At 49.9% G+C, this 23,070-nt stretch overlaps 1 protein-coding gene across 2 annotated transcripts in view; it reads right to left on the reverse strand.

Moving 5' to 3' along the window:
* Nucleotides 1-23,070, reverse strand: part of agbl4 (AGBL carboxypeptidase 4) — a 438,546-nt gene that overhangs the window by 148,355 nt on the left and 267,121 nt on the right. For both annotated transcript variants that reach the window (XM_039767255.1, XM_039767254.1), the window contains exon 6: nt 13,017-13,056. In XM_039767255.1, the coding sequence (XP_039623189.1) occupies nt 13,017-13,056 (40 nt within the window). The remainder of the gene's footprint in view (nt 1-13,016; nt 13,057-23,070) is intronic.

The following is a 23,070-nucleotide window of genomic DNA, read 5'->3' on the forward strand; positions in this document are numbered from 1 at the left end:
TTCATATCTGTAGATCTATTAAATGAATGGACGTGAAAGGCGCTGTATGATTAAATATATGACACATAGATGTGAAATACAATGTGGCATATAGCACCTTTCACCGCTATCTATCCAGCTATCTGTTATGTAGCGCCTTTCATGTCTGTCTGTCTGTCTACTACATACAGTATTCAGACCCCTCCACTTCCCGCTCATTTTATCAGTGGGTTGTAAATTTCATTTTAAATGACATTGTTGCCATTTTTACCCCTCAGCCTACACTCAATAGCCCAGAATGACACCGCGTTTTAAGAAAAGCGGACGCGCGTATTCAAATCTCAGTCACCTTGTAGCAGCAGCCCCAGCCTGGACCCTTCTTTGACGAGTCTCCATCAGCTTTGCACACCTGGATTCCGTCCTTGCAGATCCTCCGTCTCCAGTGCCATCTTCAGGCCGCTCCTCTCATGTCCAAGTGTGGGCTTTGGCCGGACCACTCAAGGCCACTCCGACTTGTCCCACAGCCGCTCCAGCTTTTCCTGGCTGTCTGCTTGGAATTGTTGAGCCGTCTCCCCGGCCTGAGGTGGTCCGTACTCTGCAGTAGGTTTTCTGCAAGGACCTCTCAGTATTTGACAGCATTCATCCTTACCATTCCTGACCAGTCTCCCTGTCCCTGATGCTGCCACTGCTGTGCTTCACTACAGGGATGGTGACAAGCAGTGCCAGGTGTTTGCCCAGAGGGTCCCCCTTGTGTCTCATTAGACCAGAGAGGGCTATCATAGACGAGTGCCGATCTCAGCAGAGGACTTGGGGAGGTCAGTTAGAGTGACCACCTCGCTGGCCAAGACCCTCCCCTTGGGTGTTTACTCAGTGCTCTAGGAGAAGATCCCAAACTTAAAGAGAGGGAGAAGTTCAAAGCTAAAGCCCCAGCCGTGGAGCCCATGAGGACACAGTGGTCAAGCTCGCCTCTAGGGCGCCCACTGGGTCATCACCTCAAGACGGTGCCCCTCCCTCACACGTGATATGCCACGATGGCTTTTCCTGACCATCAGGCTAACAAATCCCCCCCTCGGAGTCCAAGTAAATCATTTCACACCGCATTAAAGCGGCAAATTGCGTCTTGGCAAATGTGCGGCGGCGGCCATTGTTAGCGTTTCATCTGGAGGCGTTTCACACAGAAATCAAGACTCGGGTTGGTGCCGGAGGAGGCCCAGCGGGCTGATTTTAATAAAATGATACAATCAGCAGCTCCTCGCTCCACAAAACAATTTACATTTGACATGCACCTCGCGGCCCGGCCCCCCGACTTTTACATTCGCCGGGTCCTCACAAGTGGAGACGAAGAAAACACAGAAGGTCGTAAACAGTTTCTTCCGTCATTCCATTTATGATATAAATTAAAATGACCTAAATGGTAATTATAGCAACCTCACTCTCCCGCAGCCCTGGGGGGAAAAGGAACGATTGGAAAATGGCTGGTGAACAATAGCGTGGCGGACCCTCCGATGATTGTGTTGGGAATGCAGAGCCGCCTTCGCGACGGCGTAATACAAAGTGACGCCCGCTAAACAGCCGGAGAACAATGGCAGCTTATTACTGCTGACAAAGGAAAGCGCGGAGGGCTCGGCCACTGGAGGGAAAGCTTGGAAGGCAATCACACGGAGAAAATGGAGCGGAAATACTGTAGGCCTTGGTACGGACGGGGGTTTGGGAGGAGTGCAGCCCTGATATAGCGCCCACGGGCTCCACCTAGCATCCGGGCGAAATGAGTCTGGTGAGAGTCACCTCAGAGAGGCACTCCGACAAACGTGTCGCCACCCACTGGCACCAGCTGGAACTGACCGTGAAGTCTGTGCCACCCGGACCAGAAAAACCTCACAAACGCAGAAACAACAGGAAAAGTATGAAGAGGAGGAAGAAGAGGGCTGGGCAGGGCGACAGGCCAGAGGGTGGGGCCAGAGGTTTGAGTACCAACTGACTGGGCGGGGCTAGAGGCAGTCAAGTGGGTTGGATGAAATGTTGAGTGGCAGTTGGCTGGGTGGGGCTACAAGTTTAAGAATCAACTAGCAGGGCGGGGCCAGATGCCTAAGGGACAGCCTGCTGCCCCGAGGTAGATACACGACTGGCGGCGGACATGTTGGGATTTGACAGATTTAACAGGTCACTGTCGTCCACATGTAATTCTTACTTGCGTGTGCTCGTTGTGAGTTGCTAGAATGACCTTCCACTTCAAGGTTTCCTTAAATGCGGCTGACGCCAAGTTGCACTGGCACGAATGCTGTATATAGGGGCCTTCATATCGATCCGTCTGTTTAGTGTCTGCCTTTATAATTCAATTTAGTTCATTCCTCCATAGACAGACTGCTGTGCATGTCAGAATACAGCATAATTACAATAAAGCACAAGATGCTGCGCAGCGGACACACACCACTACACTGCTATATAGCGCCTTGCTTAGCGGTCTGTATACCCCACAAGCACACCCACCCGCTCACACCTTCACTCCAATTCAGTTTATTCCTCCAAAGCCATTACAAAGGTTCAAAGTCGTAAGACGCCACGCAGTACACACACACACACACACACATCGGTGTTACAGACCCTGTTATATGGCCCCAGCTGTCTTTCACGGAGTGCCATTCATACCTGTCAGTATTTCTCTCTCACACACACTTTCATTTGAATTCACTGCTGTCTCCCATTAGTGATATTCATACACGTGTGACGTTGTGCTCGGTTATCTATTCTTACACACACACACACACACACGAGCGCTTAGGGGGACGTCTTCAAGGCTCCTGGCACTTTCACCCCAGGGCAGCAGAGGGCGCCGCCGCTAACGTCCTCTTCTTTTCCATGTGTGTCTGCGAGGGCCAAAGCCCAGAAGACGCCCGACCTCACTTCTGGTGGAGCTGCAGAGGACCCCCGGGCCGAGTGCCGTGTATATGGGAAGTGTGTGTTCATTATGGGATGGAGAGCCGCTGTGCTGGAGCCGACAAAAGGCAACCCTTGGACCCTGGTGGCAGGCGCCACAATTAAATGGTCTCTACTTGGGGCTGCTAAAGCCGTGAACTGTGGTAAGAGATGTCTGTCACGCTGTCTGTAGTCTGTTATGTAGTGTCTGTGATGCTTGAGATGATCGGTTATATAGTGCCTTACACATCTCTCTCATCTGTCTGTCTAGAATCTGTTATATAGTGCCTTTGCTCAATCTGAATATTTTATAAACGAGTGTCCCACATCTCCCCTGCCATGCTGTCCGTTATTCCCTGCCCTCCTCCTCCTCCTCTTCCTCACATGTTTCTGCACTCCTTGGAGAGTCCTGGTGGCTCGATGCTCATCTTTATTTCCTCTGCGTTTATCCAAATCCCTAGAACAGTGTGTGTATGTGTGTGTGTGTGTGTGTGTCTTCACGTTTGTGGCGTGTCACACCGGTGAGCTCGTGCTTTCTGATTTCACATCATCGTCAGCAGGGGGCGACACTACCCACAAACATATCGAGAGATAAATGGGAAAGTTGCCATATAATGGATGTGAAGGCTGTGAAAGGTACTACAGGCAGGCTGATGAAAGGCGCTATATCATCACCTACTGAACAGATACGAGTGCTGCATGACAGACAGACGTGAAAGGCGCTGTATAAAAGATGAAAGAAATGATTTAAGATAGAAACAGACAGCAACACGACACGGCGTAACAGAGAGAGCTGAAGGGAGAGATGCCAGCACCACATCACCACCTGCTAGACGGGTAGCCATGAAAGGCGCCATATTCCCCTGCACGGTTTTTAATTGGAATGATTTTGCAGTAGATGAGCAGAATCAGAAAGTCAGAGTCAGTCAAAGACAAAAGCCGGGCTGGCCGGCTCTCCTCGCTGATGATTATCTCCTTTGATTTCTTCTTCTTTTTATTTCTCGCTCATGCGCGACTTTTATCAGGAGAGAACAAATGGCGCACATCTCCTCGTCTTCCTCTCATCTCCTGCGGAATGACAAAAGGCCGTCCGACACAAAGGCGGCGCTTTGTTGTAATAAAATGGCCGGGTTGTTACACAATGTGATGGATTTCTTCACTTGTACTTTAATAGAGAGGAACAGAGTCGATAAATGGCACTAACAATTCCGTTCTGCTTCACCTGTCGTAATTGAAAACTAACTGAGGCAGAACTTAGGATGTTTTTTTCACCGACATTATTTTATTTTATTTATTTTATTTTGATTTAGATAAGCCATCAGAGACACGAGCTCGTGTAAGCATAATTGTAATTATGAGCTTCTCACGACTTGGGTGGGGGGGGGACGATGTGGACACGTGTGAGCGAAATAGAAAGAGCGCCGAGCCCACCGTCAGAGACATGCAAATCAGCGGACACGAAAGGAAACCAGAGACGCAAACATCCGCGGCCCGAGAGCGCCAGCACACACTGGGCATCACGGCAGGCTCTGCCATGACCGTTAGACGCCGCCTTTCCTATCTAATCTATCATATATAGTGCCTTTCACATCACACCTCTACTTGTTACACAGGCACTGTGGTGTAGCGGCTGAGCCTGTGTGACCCTCAGCAAGTCCCTTCACCTGCCTGAGCACCAACTGGAAACACCTCACCTTGGATAAAGGCGTCAGCAACATAAAGAAATAGCAATAACCTACTATACAGTGCCTTTCATATCTATCTATCTATCTATCTATCTATGTATCAATCAGAAAGTGCCTTTCACATCCATGTATCAGATATATAGACATGAAAGACACTATATATCTTCAGCAAGCTTGTAGAAAAAAAATAGTAGAAACACAATAATTCTGTCATTTTTCACTCCAACATTCATTATAAAGCGCCTTTCGTAACTTATCTGTCTATCTACATACCTGCCTGTCCACACAGTCTTAAAGACATGGAGGGTAACAAAGCAAATCCGTGCCACTGCTGGTCAGCCATCTTGGTGAGGTCACCACATGCCTGATTGTATGTACAGTATGTGTGTAAGTTAATGCTGACCTTACCAAGATGGCTGACTTCCAGGGACACCACTTGTGTGGTTATCATAATGAAGAGGCTGAGCTATGAGTGGAGCTTCAAGAAACTGGTAGATCGAGCTAACTATCTATCTATCTCTCTGTCTATCCATCTGTCTGTCTCATATAGTGCCTTCCACATTAATCTCTGTCTGTCTGTCTGTCTGTCTGTCTGCAGCAGCTTTCATCTCGACTTGTCTAACCCTAACATGGTGCCTCTCCCCTGTCTCTATACAGCACACGTTATATAGTGCCTTTCACATCTCCCTTTCTCGTTCCCTGTCTGTCCCTCCTCATCTTCACTTTCCTCACAGCTTATCAGACCTCTTGTGCCCCCCCTCGGCTTGTCATTAGCGGCGGCTGCAGAACATCATTATAACTTCACCAGGCGTGCGGCGGGCGCTTTGTTTGGTGACGACTTTTACTTTTTAAATTATTTTCCCAGCACAATGTGAGGAAGGAGTTTTCTTTCTTTATTTTTCTTTTTTTGCTCCAGACAATAATTGAAAACACATTTCATTGCAATAGAAATGGTGGGCCGGGGAGCATTTGATGTTTCTTTATTATTATTATTATTATTGCAGTTCATTTGTGGAGGACAGTTTTCCTTGCACTCAAACTTAATAAAGTTCACTTAATTTGCTGCGTTTACTGAACTCGCCGTGAATGTTGTGGCGGCCGCATGACGAAGCTGTGGAAATGGCAGGCCTTGAAGTCGCTCTGAAGTGAGTCGTGTCATCGTGCCGAGTGACGATTATCCACACAACAAAAACCAAAGTGGCTCACACCCCCACTAAAGATGTGGGCGGGGTTACACATTTAACTCCGCCTTTGGGTCCCGCCGAGCTCCATGCTGTGTGCACGTTTGTGTCACCTGGCTTACTCAACAGTCTTCAGATAAGTCCTCCCATAATGCAATTCTCAGCAATAGTGTGACGGACCACCTGGGGATTATGGGCGGAGTTAAAGGGTTAACTGTGCCATGTTTAGCCACGCCCTTTCCACAAGCTGGAGCGAGGGGTGCCCAATGACACCAGTGGCAGCACAAGATGTCCAGATGGTCAAGCCAGCACCCCGATGAGCTCAGGTACCCGTCTCTTTCTGGCATGTCCTCCTCCGGCCTCCTCCTCTGGCTGGGGTTCAAATTCTAGCTTTACGTTTCTTTTGTTCTTTTTTCTTTCATTCGTGTTGCCCATCACCATCAGGAGAAGCCCACGGTGTTATGTACCCAGAGGGTCTCTCACGGTCCCTGGCGGTTCACTCTGGAGGTGCTCAGGAGTGTTTGGCGAGTTACTGCGAGTTTTCCATGTTTCTATGGTGTGACCCTTGGGATCGTCTTATTTCTTTAGGCAACTCCTTGGTGTCTTTGCGCTTGTCACGCCTTCCAGGCTCAGATAAAGTATGCAATAACCCACCGGGACAAGAGAGGGCACCAACGCTACGAATACCATCTCCCTTCTCCTCTGTAGCTCCAAGAGGGCGCCCAGCCACGCCCCCACTCAGGTAAGCCACGCCTCTTCTGCATAAATCCAAGGGCCCCCAGAAGATGGCGTCTCATCCCGTATGCGCGAGATCCCGGACCGGCTTGAGAGAGCGGAGAGAAGCCGCTGAGCAGGTTTTCCGCTCTGCCACCGTGTGCCCATTTAGGTTTGATTTTCTGGACACTGGCAGTAAATGTGGTGACCCTGTCGACAGCCCAACTTTTCTGTGGCTCTCCATTTCTTTATTTGGAGCTTCGTGTTACGTCTGAGCATTTTCAAGTATTATTTTATTTCATATTTTCTGTTATTTTTACTGCCTCTTTAACTTTTCCTTTGGTGGGCGGAGCCCCCAGGAGGCGTGGCCTCTCTGATCCTGGGCTCAAATTCTGTGCCCACTCACCGTCCGTGTGGAGTTTGCGTGTTCTGCCCGTTTGCCCACTCCGGTGCTCCTGTCAGGTTGGGGGCGCCCCTGCTGTCAGCCCCCCATTAGAGACCCCGGCTCAGACCCCTCACTCAGCAGCAATCTGCTTGTGATTCTCTTCAGACGGACGCGATTTGCAAAGCCTTTAGCCCGGTAACCTGAGACGAGTCCAATTCGCGCCCCGGCTGGCTTTCCCAAATCGCTGCCAATTTGCGGCTCGTCACACAAATTCCACTTCAATCTCCTGCCTGCACGCCTGCCATCTGCTGTCACTAACCTCTTCAATAAAAGGAACTTGGTGACAATAAAGGCAGCAGGTAAATAAATAAAAATAAAGACGACAGAGAGAGTGGGGGGCTTCGGCTCCGTCATTGCGGCGCTCAATTACAGCCTCGCTAACTGGACTCCCGGTGGCCGTGCCCCTCTCGCCCAGACGTGCGTCACTCGGAAAACCCCTCACTTGTCATTATTTTAATGTCAACTTTACGAAGGGCGCACATCGTGTCTGTCAATGACGTCCGTGTCACTCCAAGGGTCTCCGTGTACTAAAGGTCTGGCTGGTGGTCTGTAAGCTGCCCACCGTGGCACTTGTGTCACTTGGTGGTGTTCGGCTCTCCGTCTCAAGCCGGGAGAGGCACAAGTTACGAGATCAACATAAAAAAAGAGAGCAGGGCCTGGTAACCCAGTCTAGAAACTGGCCGAGTGGGGGGGGCGTCTACCTGGGCCCACCCTCAGGCCGTCACCCCTGCTAATGTCGTTAGCGAGAATGCAAAGACGAATTCGGGGAAACTCCCGCGCAAGCTACCGATACAAACCTCAAACACGGACACGCAGAGCGAAAGACAAACTGGCATCGCGGGGAGACATTGGCAGTGCATTAAGTACGGGACGATGAGATGAGATTTGAAGCCCACCAGAGCGATAAAGGTATAAACCAGGTATAAACGCAATAAGTGGTTCAAAACCTGCGCTCCGTTGCAAGTCAGTCATTTTCAAACTCGGGGGGGTCCGCTGGAGTCTAACCCAGCTGGCATCGGGCACAAGGCAGGAACGAGACACACCCGGACAGCCCATCACAAGAGCTTCTCTCCTTTTTGATCATCAGGAGGCCTTCGGTTTGACTTTACGGCCCGGCGGCCCCCCTCGTTTGTGTCCCGTGTCAGCCATTGTCAGGCCACCTAAAAGGCAGGCAGGTAAGTGCATCTCGCCTGAAGGGGGCGCCGTGAAAGCTGCCATGTCCAATAAGGGGGGTCCGTTTTGCTCGACGTCTCATTGCGCCCTCGTCTGCCTTACCACAGGTCCCCTCTCGTCTGGGCCCGTGCAGGCCGTGACGCCGCTGGCGTGCCCAGGCCTCAGTGAGGCCTACTTCGAGTCTCGAGACCCTCGTGAGCACCATTAGAGGAGATCTGAAGGTTGGCCATTATCTCATTTCTCCTATTAGAGCGCGCACGTCTGCCCAGGGCTCATGAATCTCATTGACCTTTTTTTCTTGTTAAAGGGAAGGTGGGAGGAAAGAAAAAGAAAAAAGAAAAAAAAAGCCCCGAAGAAATCCCCCCAACGAAAGTTAATTTCGATCCACACAATGCCAGGCCGCGTCCGGAGATATGAAAAGGCCATTCGAATCAATACAAGTGCAATCAGCGGCCGAACGCAGCCTCGCACCCAATCTGCTCGTCCCGCTCACCCCAGGGTGGGCACCTGAATAGCCTCCTCTGCGTGTGTGCACCTCGTGTCATTGTAGCCAAACAATGGCGCCGCTCATCATTAGTTTGTCGAGCCGGGGCTGGAAAGGTCACCAGTCAGAAATGTCAGGCTTCAATGGAGCCCGCTGCACGTCTTACTGCTGGAGTGTCCAATTAATGGGGGACACCGAGGGGCAGCTACAGTAAGTGCTGTGAAAAGTCTGACCACTCATCACCATCATCAGAGAAAGACAGAGTCGGCCCCGACGTGCCAGGAACGCGGATTTCCAGAGTGCCACGATGTGGACGCTTCACATTGGGAATGCGGCCCCTCTGCGTCAGGCCGGCACGGGCCACTTTTAAAGAGTGTCAATGGCGGGCCCATTCATGGAGTGTAGGAGACAAAAAGGGAAAGGATTACAGAAAAACCGCCAGCAGAGTCAGCAGGTGAAATGCCAGGTGTGATCTTTCCATTCTGTTTTTACAAATGCCCACCCGGGGTTACGCAGAGTAGGGGATGTAGTGTGGCTCAGGTGCCACCAGAGGGCACCCCACAGCGGTGAATGAACACAAACACACGAGTCTTTGAACAATCGGCTCCACGATCAGCAGTGTCATTCATTACAAGAGATGTGAGCCGACACGGCAGCGACACTTCGATTACAACACAAAGGAGGTGCCACTCGGGATGCCAGTCGACAAAACCAGGGCAGCCCACTGATGATCTGAACATTTCCATCAGTTCAGATCCTCCGGGCTGCCGCTTATCCAGACACGTATTGTGTGAGCTCTTCGTTACCCTCGAGGTCACAAACCGCACGTTCAAAAGTGACGTCAGGCCAGGATGGCGTCGTATAAATGACTGGATAAACAGAAACAAGGAGGGCTCGGTGTCAGGAAAGGCATCCGGCTGGAAAAATCATGGCGGGACCTGGAAAACAATGAGGAAGAGGACGAAGAAGTCACATCTTGCTCTGCTTTAATAGTGAAAAACAAATAACAACAAATATGGCCTCTTCAAAGGGCAAAAAATCACATCAAGTAAAACACAGAAACCACCCAGTCATTCGTGGTGCCCAGCCCTGTGTGGGGTCTCCTTGAACAGCCCTCAAAAGTCCCACCTTCTGCCAGGCCCGTGGGCACCTCATGTTCCTCTTTCTGCCCCTCACATCGTTTCCTTTTCACGTGCTTTGGAAATGTCAGTGACGCTGAGAGCCTTCAGAGGGCAGCACTGAGTCGGGGGTACCAGCTGCATGAGGTACTGGGGAGACCACCAGCAACCAGTGGTGGGGGGGGCGGCAGTGGACTTGGTTAAGGCTGACACTAAATCAACTGAATGTCAAGAACTCTTGGGGGGGGAGGGGGGGTCACCCATTTATAGTGCCTTTCACAAGGCCTGAGACCCTAAATCACTTGATGTAGACTCGCTGGACGTGCCTCACACAGCTGACCTTGGCACAACTCGGCGCCCCAAGCGAACAGATGGCCGGCCAAGTTGAGGTGCCACCGGCATCTGCTGCCCTCAAACAGGCCATCTGAAATCAAAGCGCATCGGCCTCTGCAGGGCCTCGAGACATATGGCTGCCACCACCGCCGCCTCTTCACACTCGCCCATCTGGTTCGCTCCTCCTCCTCCTCGCCTGCACTCTCAGCTGGCAGCGGCAAAGAGGCGTCTTTAAAACGGCACATCTGGATACCACAGGTGAAGGCCACCGTCATGAGGGGCTGGCAAACTGACAGAAGTCACCAGAAGAGGTCAACTTAGTACAGGGGGGCTACAAAGGGTCGAGGAACGACGCCCACCGCTCTGAGCTGAAATGAAAATCCCAAGGAGGGTGGCAGATCAAGGAGACCAGCGTGAAAGGCGCTATATGAAGTGACCACAAGCGGATGACATTGGTCACCACAGAAAGGGAAATGTCATTAATTAGGGTGTAGAAAAAAAAACAACGGTGAAAGGCGCTATATACATCAAACCCTCTTTGTTAGTGTATGATATCCTGCGTGAAAGGCGCTATATAAGCACAACAGACGACTGACTGACTTGTGTGAAAGGCGCTATACGAAGTGAAGACTGACCTGCACGTCACTCACAATGACCTTGACAGGTGTCCTGTTAAACAAAAGACAACACACTCACTGTGTGAAAGGCACTATACAAAGCTGACAGTCGATGCCCCCCTTCCTTTTAGGGGGTCTCAGATATTGGAGAACACTTTATAAGAGCACACAATGAACGTCGTTTTACACAGTAATGAGGGGCATAACAAGTGTAGGCGAAGGGGCACAGCATGGGCCTCCACCTTAGGGACTGGCACACATCATTATCACTGCGCCAGCCCTACCCACTGATGCTGGCAGGCGAAGGGACATGAAACAGACGTTTAAAACACAAGCTGTGGCTAAAAGAAATACAAAGAAATACAACAAGTAAGAGGGGCACCAACCAGGAGTGCCACGCTACTAATACTACGATGAATAAGTACAGTACAGTAGGACAGAGGGTTCAGTCCCACCGCTGACACCACATTTCCATACGCAGTCTTTACACTCAGAGGGTAGTGACGATCATCATCATAATGACGGTAGTAACAGGAAGTAAAAACTCTCACTAGTAATAATCACTCCTACTTCGACCAAAGTGATAATAACATAATAATAATTATTATTACAAGGCCAGGCACTATAATACCACAAGTAACGAGTATAATGACATGACATTGAAATGTAAAATATCACCTGAGTAACAATAATCATTAATACTACTGAGCTGAACCTGCGTGGCGTTGTTTAGGCCAAGTCCTGGGAGTAAGTAAGTAAAACGCTACTAATACTAACACTAACACTAATACTAACACTACTACTAATACACAAACACTAATACTAACCTAATACTAATACTAACACTACTACTAACACTAATACTAACACTAATACTGACACTAACACTAGTTGTAGCAATATAAAGACATAAAGAAGGGTCTTCTGCTGGCACTCAGTAACCACCACAGCTGGAGTATCAGAGCAGGCGCGATCCCACTGCTGACACCACAGTCACATATTCTTCACACTCAAGACAGCAGTTCTAGTAACACAAAGTTAAAAACAAGGACCGTCACTTGCAGTCCGAATCACATAATAACCAGAATAACTGATAACAGACAAGACACAAACACTGAATGAAAACGGTTTGTATTGACAGTACTCGTAGTCAGAACAAGTCCCGCTTAGCCCCCTCCCTCCAGTGAGCACTGGTTGTGCCACCCGTCTTTCACTAAGAAGCCCCCGATGCTCACACTTGCAGTGTCATTTAACGATCCCACCTCTGACACCAGTGGGTCTTTAAGGTAAAACTCGCTTACTCCAGTTTAGACTCAAAAGCACAAAGACAAACTCCTGGCACTGCCACCAGTGACAGTGACACTAACAGTACGCCACGCCGACTACGCCGACACGGACTGTACGTTAGCACATCCACCACTCCAGACGACATCGAGACTCCTACACACAGCAACGTCGCTCCTCGCTTCCAAAACCACATGACTGCCACAGGTGAGCACAAAGTGATTGAAATGACGGGCACAGCCACAACAATGAAATCACGGTGCCCCAGCAGCAAATCTCAGAGCGTCTAGGCCAGTGGTAACACCACTCCAGTCACCCGAATGGCACGCTCGTCCTCATCGGGGAGCAGCCACTAGGAGGGTGCAGGTTTGTGCAGACGCTCGTCCGCCAGCTTTTACTCCAAATGAGATTTTCTGCCATTCCTAGTAATGACGTCCTTAACAGTTATATTAATAAAACACCTGATACCCTTCCTGTCTGCACCCTTGCCAGTCTAATGCCATCTGGACATCCCAACCGTTTCTTACGCAATGTCACAGGCTGATGACCCCCTTGAGAAAAACAAGAATGCCGCGGTCAATGCCACCACTCACATTTATTCAAAGCCTTGCCATTGATGTCACGCGTTTAACCTCACCCAACCGTTCATACTTTGACAATCACTCCACAGAGGTGGATATCTGTTTGCCCGCTTGACTCTCACTGCTTTGCCATGTCAGTGCCAAAGGCCCAATTATTGAGAGCAGTGTTCAATGACAAACCGCCAGTACCAGCGCCAATGCAGACCAGCATACCCTACAGTGCCCCCTATGCCTGCAGGAGCTTTCAGGTGACTTTTAGGCCCTCTTGTGACTGATCACATGGGCACTACCAACACAGCTGGCACAGCCAAGTCTATCTTGCTGCATACTCCAACTCTTTATCAGCCTGCCTGACACCAGCACCCCCCGAGAGCAGCTGGGCCAGTTATGTGGGTCAATGCTTTGGGTGCCTGGCACACTAATGCTGCCAACTGTCACGCACACTTCCTCCCCCTGTACTGCTGTGACTATCTGAGTTCCTCGGGCCGGTGGCAGTGCGGGTCACTTACCCGGGCTGGTGATGGTCAGCAGGTCAAGTCGGCGCTGTTGCTGAAAAACAAACAAAGCAGGAAATCATAAAAAACAGAATGGGGTGACCCATCAGACTTGGCACACCCCCCACCCCTTTCAGACTCAGGCTAGATGCCCGCTGCCCCACACCTCCAGAATCCAACTGACAACCCGCAGTCTCCTTGACCCTCTGAATCAAGCTGGATGGCAGCTGCTCTGCTCTTTCAGACTAGGGCTTGATGCTCGCTGCCCAGCACCTGCCATTAGGCTGGACTCCACTGATGCCCACTGTATATGTGTTTGAAATTCCACAGTTGGCAAATAAAAAGGCAAGGACCAGGAGCCTCTGCTCATTCTGCAGAAATCCAGGCTGTACGAAGATGGTGGCATCAGGTGGCTGTAGCTGGCAACAAGGGGTGCAACAATAAAGAGTCAACCAATGCCTGGCACACCAACCATCTCACACTCATCATTTCAAAGACTAAAGAAGGAGCGAGACCCTCCATGCTGGGCCTATAAATGCCAAACTGGCCACATGCCATGCACCCCCTGGGCATGAGGCGCAGACACACAGGTTCTCCTCTACTCTCCGCCGGCGTCACTTGCCAGCTCGTCGTGTCTCAGCCCTGATCTCGTTTATCCTGAGATAATTAATCTACAGCGAATTAGCGCATTACAGGCCGCTAACAGCCGTCCCCTCACAAGCGCATTGTGGCTGCTTACACGGATAAGGGGCTTAGGGGAGAGGAGAAGAAAAAAAAAATCACATTAGGGAACAAAATCCGGGGGCAGAAAATGGGATTGGATTAATCCAGATCCAACATGGCCGAGGGGCGCCAGGAGTTGGCCGTCCAGACCCAGGGGAGGCGACGGTACGCCCTTCATGCCAATGCCGGTTCACCGTGCTGAGGGAGGGGCGTAATGAGCAATTATGAGAGAGTATTAATTATACATGATAAAGAGGGAAGACATTCATTATTTATCACGAGGCACACAGAGTGGACTTGGGGGCAAAAAGAAAAGGCAAGGAAAAACGAGGGACACAGGAACCAAAGTAAATCAGTCTTCATTAAAGTGAAGTGACAGTGGCAGGCAGTCAGCGGGCAACTCTAGAACAACCCGTCAAGGGTGGTCTGGGTGAAGTGTTTGCTTTCTCCCTGTGTCCTCCATGTAGCGTCTCCTCCATACACTCCAAATTCACCCTAAGAGTGTGTGTGTGTGTGTGCATAAAGTCCCACAGCGGGCATAAAAGGCTTACCTTCCACTTAGGATCTGACGCTACCTGTGTGGCATCCCGCCTCAGTAAACTGAATTTAAGTGGGTATAAGAATCCCATGGGTATGTAAAGTGAGGCCCCTTAACAAAAGGTCTGTTGGCATCATAAAGGTTCCCAAAGCCATTAGAGGGCACTGTGGGTGAGACTCACATGAGTACAAGGCAGTACAGACAGCCTGGCACTGCCCAGTCAGACTCTATAGGGGTATAGCTTTAGGGGTCCTTATTGTCTGGTGTACAGAGTCCAGTGAAAGTCTTAAATGCATGTGCTAATCAACAGGCAACAGGTCACCACACTGCAGTGTCATTACTGGTGAGGAGATTGACATGAAAGGCGCTATATAATAGACATAGATGTGAAAGGCGCTATATAAATGATATAAATCTAAAGAGAGCCCTGTATTTTTGTAGATTTTGAAGTAACGGCAGTGACACAGCCCACTTGTCCCTTCGTTATTTTTGCTTCACGTCTGTTGGCTGAAGCTGTGAATGCTCAGCGCCTCCAGTCACCGCTCACTGATTACTGTCCGTGGTTCTGAAGTTGACCCACCATTAGCTGTTCTCTCCTTGGCCGCTCTCTGTGGTCCTGAATCAGCCTCATTACTCTTCTCTGGACTTTCTTCAGCCCAGCTACACTATCTCATCTTAAAATTATTTAGCAACTTTCACATCTGGCCATGGTAGCAGAGAGTGGCAACATGTTGGATGTTGAATGACACATGCAAGTAAGAATGTCACTGTACTTTACAGGGGAAACCAAGAAGCCCATAAACCTGACATCGCAGCAGCAGTCCATTTATAGTCCATTCAAGACTGTTTACCTCCTGAAACACTAGGTGGCAGCACTCCTGGACTGGTGCACCCATGTATACACTCTCAGGGCACATTGGGGCGGGTAGTCCTTTGGGAAGCTCTGATGGGTGCCACAGGGGGAGCTATAAGGGAGATGTATCCCTCTTTTAGGGCTTCCTCCTGACTTGGAAGTGCACCCCAGTCCAACATAAAAAGAGGAGGAGGAGGAGGATTAAACGTGCCTGGAGGGAGAATAGTGGAAAGAGAGAAGGAGGACCTTTCATCTCGAGTCTGTCCTATGCTATTGTGCTGTGTGGTGCTCAAGAGTATGAAGTATGAAGAGTGTGAAGAAACCTATTAAGGTAGTTTGTCAAATAAAACACTTAAATATTTGAACCTGTGACTTCAGTTTTGTCTGAGGTTTGGGATTTGAATTCGCCCCCTAGTGGCCACTATAATCTGTATATAAAATAATTACTCTTGATTGTATTGTTATTGTAATCACATTAGTATTACTATGCCATGCCAAGTCAGTCCCAGAGCCAATATAATTATCATCATCATAGTGGCCATATAATTATTATGGATGACTACTATAATAAAAATACTACTGTTATTATCATTATTTTATTTTTGTCAAAGGCAGTTTAATTATTTTGGGTGAGTGATAATAATCTTATCATTGTTATTAATAGTAGTATGATTATCACATTAACAGTATTTTCATAATTAATATTTTCATTATTATCAGTGTCAAAATGATTATTCTGGGTTGTATTATGACAATGATGCTCATTTCATAATCAATAGTTGATCTTACTGTCCCAGTCCTGCTCGTTGTGTTCTTTGAGGATTCTGCTGTGGGCTGGCACACCAGGTTAGGCTCCACCCCCCAGTGTTTTTGAACTGGATGAGGCTGGTTTAAAATGTTAGGCTCCGCCCCCAGTGTTTCTGAACTGGATGAGGCTGGTTTAAAATGTCAAGCTCCGCCCAGTTCTTCCTGACAGTGTATCTGCCATCACGCACATGCAGTTGTGCAGTCCTGCCGGTCACACAGATTGTGTTATTGACCAACAGAGCAGTGCCAGTGTACCGGAGGGTGGCATCAGAAGTGCCAGACCCCTAAAGATAACACTTGAGGCCACTCCTGCTGTTCCAGTGGATGGCAGTGGGCGCACACGCTGGCTCGGGAAGGCTGCCGGAGACACAAACGCCGGAGCGGCTCGCGGTCGATGTGCGCTGGAGCTGCCGCTGATTCCTGACTGACAGCGAGTGACATTTTAACCCCGGAGTCCTTCCAACGGGGGCAGTGAAATCTAATAAGAGGCTCGTTTTTTTCCCTCAGATTCAGCAGTTAAAAGCCCTGATTGAATTTCATCCTGATTTCATTAAAAATTCATAAAGGCCAATTAGAAGGGCAGCTAAGCAGGCTGGGAGGACCCCCTTTCCATCATCCTGTCAGGGGCGGCCTGTTTTCTCAAGGACCCTGCAAGTCGATATCCCCCTTCAATCTTTGATGCACTTTTTCTCTTAATTACCGCCCCCCATCTGCATTTCTGCACCGAGCAGAAGGGAAGAGCAAAGAAAATCAAAATAACAATCCATTGACATTCAAGGTGCTTATGCAGCGGAAAGCGGGAATACAAATCAGAAAAAGAGGAAAAAAAATCAATCAAATAAGGGAGCGAAAATGTCTGCCGTTCGGCGGTGATCACCGTTTACATGGTCTGATTGCATTCACAATAATACAAAATAAAAAAGTCCCAATCAAGCCGTGCTGGTGCGCGCGCATGTGTGTGTGTGTGTGTGTGTGCGCGTGTGTGTCTCCGGCACACTGGAAATATGGAGAAACGTGCTGACCTCCTCCTCGCGGCCGCTTGAATGTGTGACATCAGCGTGAGGCCAATCAAACTCTGAGCCACTTGTGTACTTTAAGGGGGTGGCGGGGGGCATTTGGTAGAAGTCACAGAAAGGAGTAGAGCTGGACGGGGTGCCGGACCACCACAGGGCTCATAAATCAATCAGACTGACCTCCTACAGAGAGAGAGAAAACCCACACGAACATGGGGAGAACATGCAGACGCCACAGTCGACATTGGGAGGACTGGCAGAAGGATAATGAAGTACAGAAAAGCGGGAGCAGCGATCAGAGCCACGGCGTCACAGCTCCAGGGACCCTGTGGACTTTGCATGTTGTCCCCACTGTGGACAGTAGAGGGCGCTTGCCATTGCCGAGAGCTGCCAGCCGAGGCTCCTTTCAATTTCCCCTCCCAACGCTTCTGTCGATGTTCATATTTTGAACCTTTTTGCCTTCACTTGACCACAGTTCTCTGTTCCTTGGATAAGCAGCTGCACCGCACCCACATAAAGAACTGACTGGCACTGAGGAAAATTAAGAGAGAGAGGGACTGTGAGGGCCTGCTGTCCCAATCCAGGTATGGTGGGTATGAAAACCTGTGAGGGCATGGCAGCAATGAAGACTTGTGCTGGGCTGGAGTCAAAGAGGAGACTGAAAAGTCTGGTGGGGCAACATGAGAGACTGTCACAAGGGGCGGGGTCTGGTAAAGAGACACAGTCAGAAGGGGTGGAGCCTGAGAGAGAGAGAGCGATTGAGAAAGAACCTCTGAAAGGAACACTACCAGAAGGGGCGGGGCATGGGACAGAGCGAGAGACATTAGAAGGGGCGGGGCATGGGGAAATGACACTGTCATTAGGGGTGGAGCCTGAGAACAAGGTAGTACCAAAAGAAGTGAATATTATGGGGACAGAGAGAGACACACAACATCAGAAAGGGCGGGCCCGAGAAAGAGTCACTACCAAAAAGTGCAAAGACTGGGGAGCAAAGAGAACGAGAGAGAGAGAGAGAGAGAGAGAAAGACAACATCAGAGGGGGCAGGGTCTGGTAAGGAGACACGGTCAAAAGGGGCGGGCCCTGAGAAGAGAGACAGATAGAGACAGAACCTCTGAAAGGAACACTACCAGAAGGGGCGGGGCCTGAGGCAGCAACACTGTCAGAAGGGGTGGAGCCTGAGAACAGAGTCGTACCAAAAGGAGTAAATCTTACAGGGACAGAAAGAGAGAGACACACAAAACATCAGAAGGGGTGGAGCCTGAGAGAGAGAGAGACACACTGTCAGAAGGGGCGGGGCCTGGGATAGAGTCACTACCAAACAGTGCAAAGACTGGGGAGCAAAGAGAACGAGAGAGAGAGAGAGAGAAAGAAAGACAACATCAGAGGGGGCAGGGTCTGGGAAGGAGACACGGTCAAAAGGGGCGGGCCCTGAGAAGAGAGACAGATAGAGACAGAACCTCTGAAAGGAACACTACCAGAAGGGGCGGGGCCTGAGGCAGCAACACTGTCAGAAGGGGTGGAGCCTGAGAACAGAGTCGTACCAAAAGGAGTAAATCTTACGGGGACAGAAAGAGAGAGACACACAAAACATCAGAAGGGGTGGAGCCTGAGAGAGAGAGAGACACACTGTCAGAAGGGGCGGGGCCTGGGATAGAGTCACTACCAAACAGTGCAAAGACTGGGGAGCAAAGAGAACGAGAGAGAGAGAGAGAGAGAAAGAAAGACAACATCAGACGGGGCAGGGTCTGGTAAGGAGACACGGTCAAAAGGGGCGGGCCCTGAGAAGAGAGACAGATAGAGACAGAACCTCTGAAAGGACACTATCAGAAGGGGCGGGGCCTGAGAACAGAGTCGTACCAAAAGGAGTGAATCTTACGGGGACAGAAAGAGAGAGACACACACATAACATCAGAAGGGGTGGGGTCTGGTAAAGAGACACTGTCAGAAGGGGTGGAGCCTGGGATAGAGTCACTACCAAACAGTGCAAAGACTGGGGAGCAAAGAGAACAAGAGAGAGAGAGAGACAGAATAAGAGATGCTGTCAGAAGGGGCGGAGCCAGCAGGAGGCGGGTCATTCTAAAGAAGCTGCGTGAGGGAGTGAAGGAGGCACTTAAAGAGCAGCACCCGTGTGACCCGCTCCTCTGCTTAAATCCGTTGAACTGGGTACACGGGTGCCAGCGGAGTCTCAGGGAGAATCCTGGCTTGGAGTGGCTCACGTGTGTTGGGGAAAGTGAGTGCAGATAATGTTGTATCTGACCCCGAGTGAGTGACCTGAGGTGGAGCTGACAGTGCAAATGTCCTAGAAGTGGAGAAGGCAGGGAAAAGGAGACTCGAGTAGCATGGCAGGAGCTGTGGAGGATCAAAGTATCAGGAATGGAGACAGCCTTGGGGGCCGAATACTTTGTCAAGACCCTGCACCGGTGTCCCTGTCTGCGGTGCCACCAAGGACCGGTGATCCTTTAGGAGGGAGTGTCCATTAGGCACATGGAGCGACAAGCTTAGCGGAGGGGTCACTACAACGAACCCCCACCAGGCCCCTTCTGAATGTGCCCGACTCCGTTTCGTTGTTTCTCGAGCTGAGACCCCCGCGAGCCGTGTGACCTCCTGTCGTGTCCCAGCCTTCCACTTGACATAACTCATTACGGCTCCATCTTCCGAGGGGTGCAGGCCCAGTAAACACTCGCCTAGCCATTTCCCACCCTTAATCTCCAGCTTTGTGTGATCCGTCGCTCTCGGTGACGCCGAGGCGGCCGTCTGCTTGTTTACTCAGGTTTCTTTGATTTGAAGCACACGACACAATCAGTGGACGAGAGCGCGGTGACAGGCCGCGTGGTGACAGGGATCTACTGCCTCCTAATCTTTCAATAAATATTAAGCATTGCTGCAACAGCGAGCAAATAAAACATTGCTATTATATTACAGCGGGCCTCTGTGCGTCTGCTCCAAGCAAATTCCGCTTCCAAACGGCTCCTTGGCGTAATCCTCGGTTCTTGTTGGAAGGTCAAATCCGACTAGTGAAAGTGCCAATGGTGGCAGTGATGGGGTCTCTTACAATCTGACCAGCGTAGAACACACAAGCTGAGTGAGACCTCCGTCTTTAGTGTGTGTGTGCGCGTGACGCAGTCATTAACGCTTCTGTCCGCGCCTAAGATGGCGGGGACTGACGTCACCTCGACTTCGCCCTAAAGCCGACACAAAAAGTCAACTTGGAGATGAGAGAAAAAGTCGCAAACCCAGCCAAGCCCTTTACTGAGGGACCAGCACCACAAAGTCGAAACCAAATCACACAACGGAGAACTAAGAGACCACAGCGAAGGAGTCAGGAGCCGGAGGTGACATCGAGCGCCAAACGTCCTACCAAGAAACGTTAGCAAAAAAATCCCAGAAACGCTGACGTTCAGAAACTTTCAATGCGGCGTCACTGCTCTGACTCGAGGAGGGTCAGTGAATATTTAACGAGAAAGATGGGCGTTCATTCACGGAAGATCAAACTCTCAGAGCGCCACACGTCTCACAATGACAGTCGCTCAGAGGAGCCCAGTCTTGGGTGACGGCACACAGCACCCACACCTGGTTGACATGGCAACAGACGACGCTATCCTTGGGTAATGGCACCCATCTACTATATAAGAAAACACTGTGTGTGTGTGTGCGCGGGTCCGGTCCCTCAGAGTAGCTTTGGTGACGCCACTGAGAGAGGAAGTGCAGAAGGGCACACGGAGGGCCATTGCCTTCAAGAACGAGAAGCATAATGGCAGCCAGGCGGTGATCGAGACAGAGGCCGAGAAGGAGGAAAGGCAGCAAATATCTGAACGGGAGTCTTTGAACGGCAGGTGCAAACTTCTAAAATACGTCTTGAAGTGAAAGACAAGCAAATCCCCACAAACACAACCTCAGATTATGCCAAAAGTACAGAAGAAAGTCCTTTGTAACAGTCGCAAATACGTTTTTCAACTGGAAATCGATATTGAAACTCAAAAGAAATAAACGAGAGAAATCAACGGAACAAATAACGAATATCAAGTTGAAAATGTCAATGAAAACTCAAACGGCCGCCATGCTTCACGAGACCCTCGTCTGCCAGCGGTTGGTTTGTTTGTTCCCCTTGTTGTGTTTTCTTGTATTTCTACAGTTTAATGTTTTCTTCTTTGTTTTTCTGGGTTTCAGTCATTGTGTATTTTTATTTATTTATTTTTTTTTTTACTGTCCTCGTGACTGTATGTTGAGCCCAAGGGGGCGGGGCCACATGATGTCCCCTCTCTGGCTGCTTCTATAAAGGACAGAGGCGCCTGAGCCCAGAGCTGCGCTCTTAAATGTCCCAGTTGTGCTTTCTTGTTGGTCTTTGTGTTCCGATCTTCCTCCAACTTTTTCATTTTTTTTCCTTGTTTTCAGTATTTACTTCTTGTTTCGAGTTTTATAATTCTGTTTGATTTGGAAATTTTTGAAATTCTTGATTCAAATCCTTGTTCATCGATCATTCTGCCCTTTTCGCATGACAATTCTAGCGAGCCCACACGGGCCTGGGAGGAAGTGGGTGTCAGAAGAGGAGGAGCTTGGGAGAGAGAGAAACTATCAGAATGGTCAGAATCTGACAGAGGTGCTGTCAGATAGGGGGTGGAGCCTGGAGGAGAGAGAATCAAAGAATTTCAGAAGGGGTGGAGTCTGAGACAGAAAGAACATGAGCATGTCAGAAGGGGTGGAGCCTAATAGAGACAGACATACTGTCAGAAGGGGTGGAGCAATCCAGAGAAGCCATGCGAAAGGATACCACCTTAAGAGGTGGAGCTTGAGAGAGAGAGCGAGCAAGAGACTGTCAGAATGGATGAGGCCTGAGAAATAGGCGCCACCAAGAGACTGGGGAGAAGGGAGATAGAGAGAGGAGCTGTCAGAAGGGGTGGAGCTAGGGAGAGAGAAACTAGCAGAATGGTCAGAATCCGAGGGAGGTGCTGTTAGATATGGGGGTGGAGCCTGGGGGGGAAAAAGAGAGAGAGAGAATTTCAGAAGGGGTGGAGTCTGAGGCACACATACTGTCAGAAGGGGTGGAGCAATCCAGAGAAGCCATACAGAGGGATACTACCTTAAGAGGTGGAGCTTGGGGGAGAGAGAGACTGTCAGAATGGGTGGGGCCCAAAAGATGTGGAGAATAGGGAGCAAAGAGAACGAGAGGGAGGAGCTGTCCAAAGGGGCGGAGCCAGGGAGAGATGCACATCACTCTGACGTCTCTGTCAGTGAGTGAGGGTGGGTGACAGAGTGGAGGCAGCACTTAAAGAGCAGCACCCGTGTGACCCGCTCCTCCACTTCTATCCACTGCCCTAGGCACATGGGCATTAGAAGGATCTTGACTTGGCTCGGCTCATGCAGTTGGTGAAAATGAGCACAGCTGGTGCAAGGCGGGTCCATTTGGCATGAATGTGCAGGCAGTGGGCATGCCATCTTTGGAGCAGTGTGGAGGGTTTCACGGGTGTGACCCAGAAAGGAGACGGTGCTTCCAGCTGTGGAATGACAGCAATAAAACTTGCTTTCTACCCTAAAAAAACTTCATTAACTGCGCCATGCTTCATTTTATTGAGTGTCATGGTTTGCAATTGCAAATTCAAATGTGAGAAACAAACTTTTCTGGGCAATTAAGCCCTTGTACCCCCGATGGAGGCAGTGCCATCCAAGACCCCAAGACGACAGGGGGACACTGCGGCACTCCTTTAACCTCACAAATCACGAATTCCAAAAAGGCGTCTGAATAAAGGAAAGCGCAGAGTGCACTGCAGCCGGGCGAATGACCACAGACTGACGGGACATTTTCTGTTCGACTCCCTGAGCATCTCAGGCACGCTTGCTGGTTTTTTTTTTTTTTTATAAAGCTCTATTTTAAGCCGAGGTAATTAAATCAAAGAAGGGTGAGCTGGGGTGTGGGGGGGCGTGAGACTGAGTGGCGGTGGATGGTAAACGTTACTGCTGATTACAGCCGGTTATGAAAGTGTTAAAAAGGCACCATTAACGTGCATTCGCTAAGCAACCTTATCTGCTCTCGGCTCGCCCTGATTTAATTTAATAATTGCCTGCTTATTTTTCTTTTCCGGCACCGTCTCACTCCGTGCTTGATTGTGATTTTCAGGAAAAGAAACTTTGCCGGATTA

This window comes from Polypterus senegalus, chromosome 10 (genome assembly GCF_016835505.1).
Source record: "Polypterus senegalus isolate Bchr_013 chromosome 10, ASM1683550v1, whole genome shotgun sequence".
NCBI classification, from domain to species: Eukaryota; Metazoa; Chordata; class Cladistia; order Polypteriformes; family Polypteridae; genus Polypterus; species Polypterus senegalus.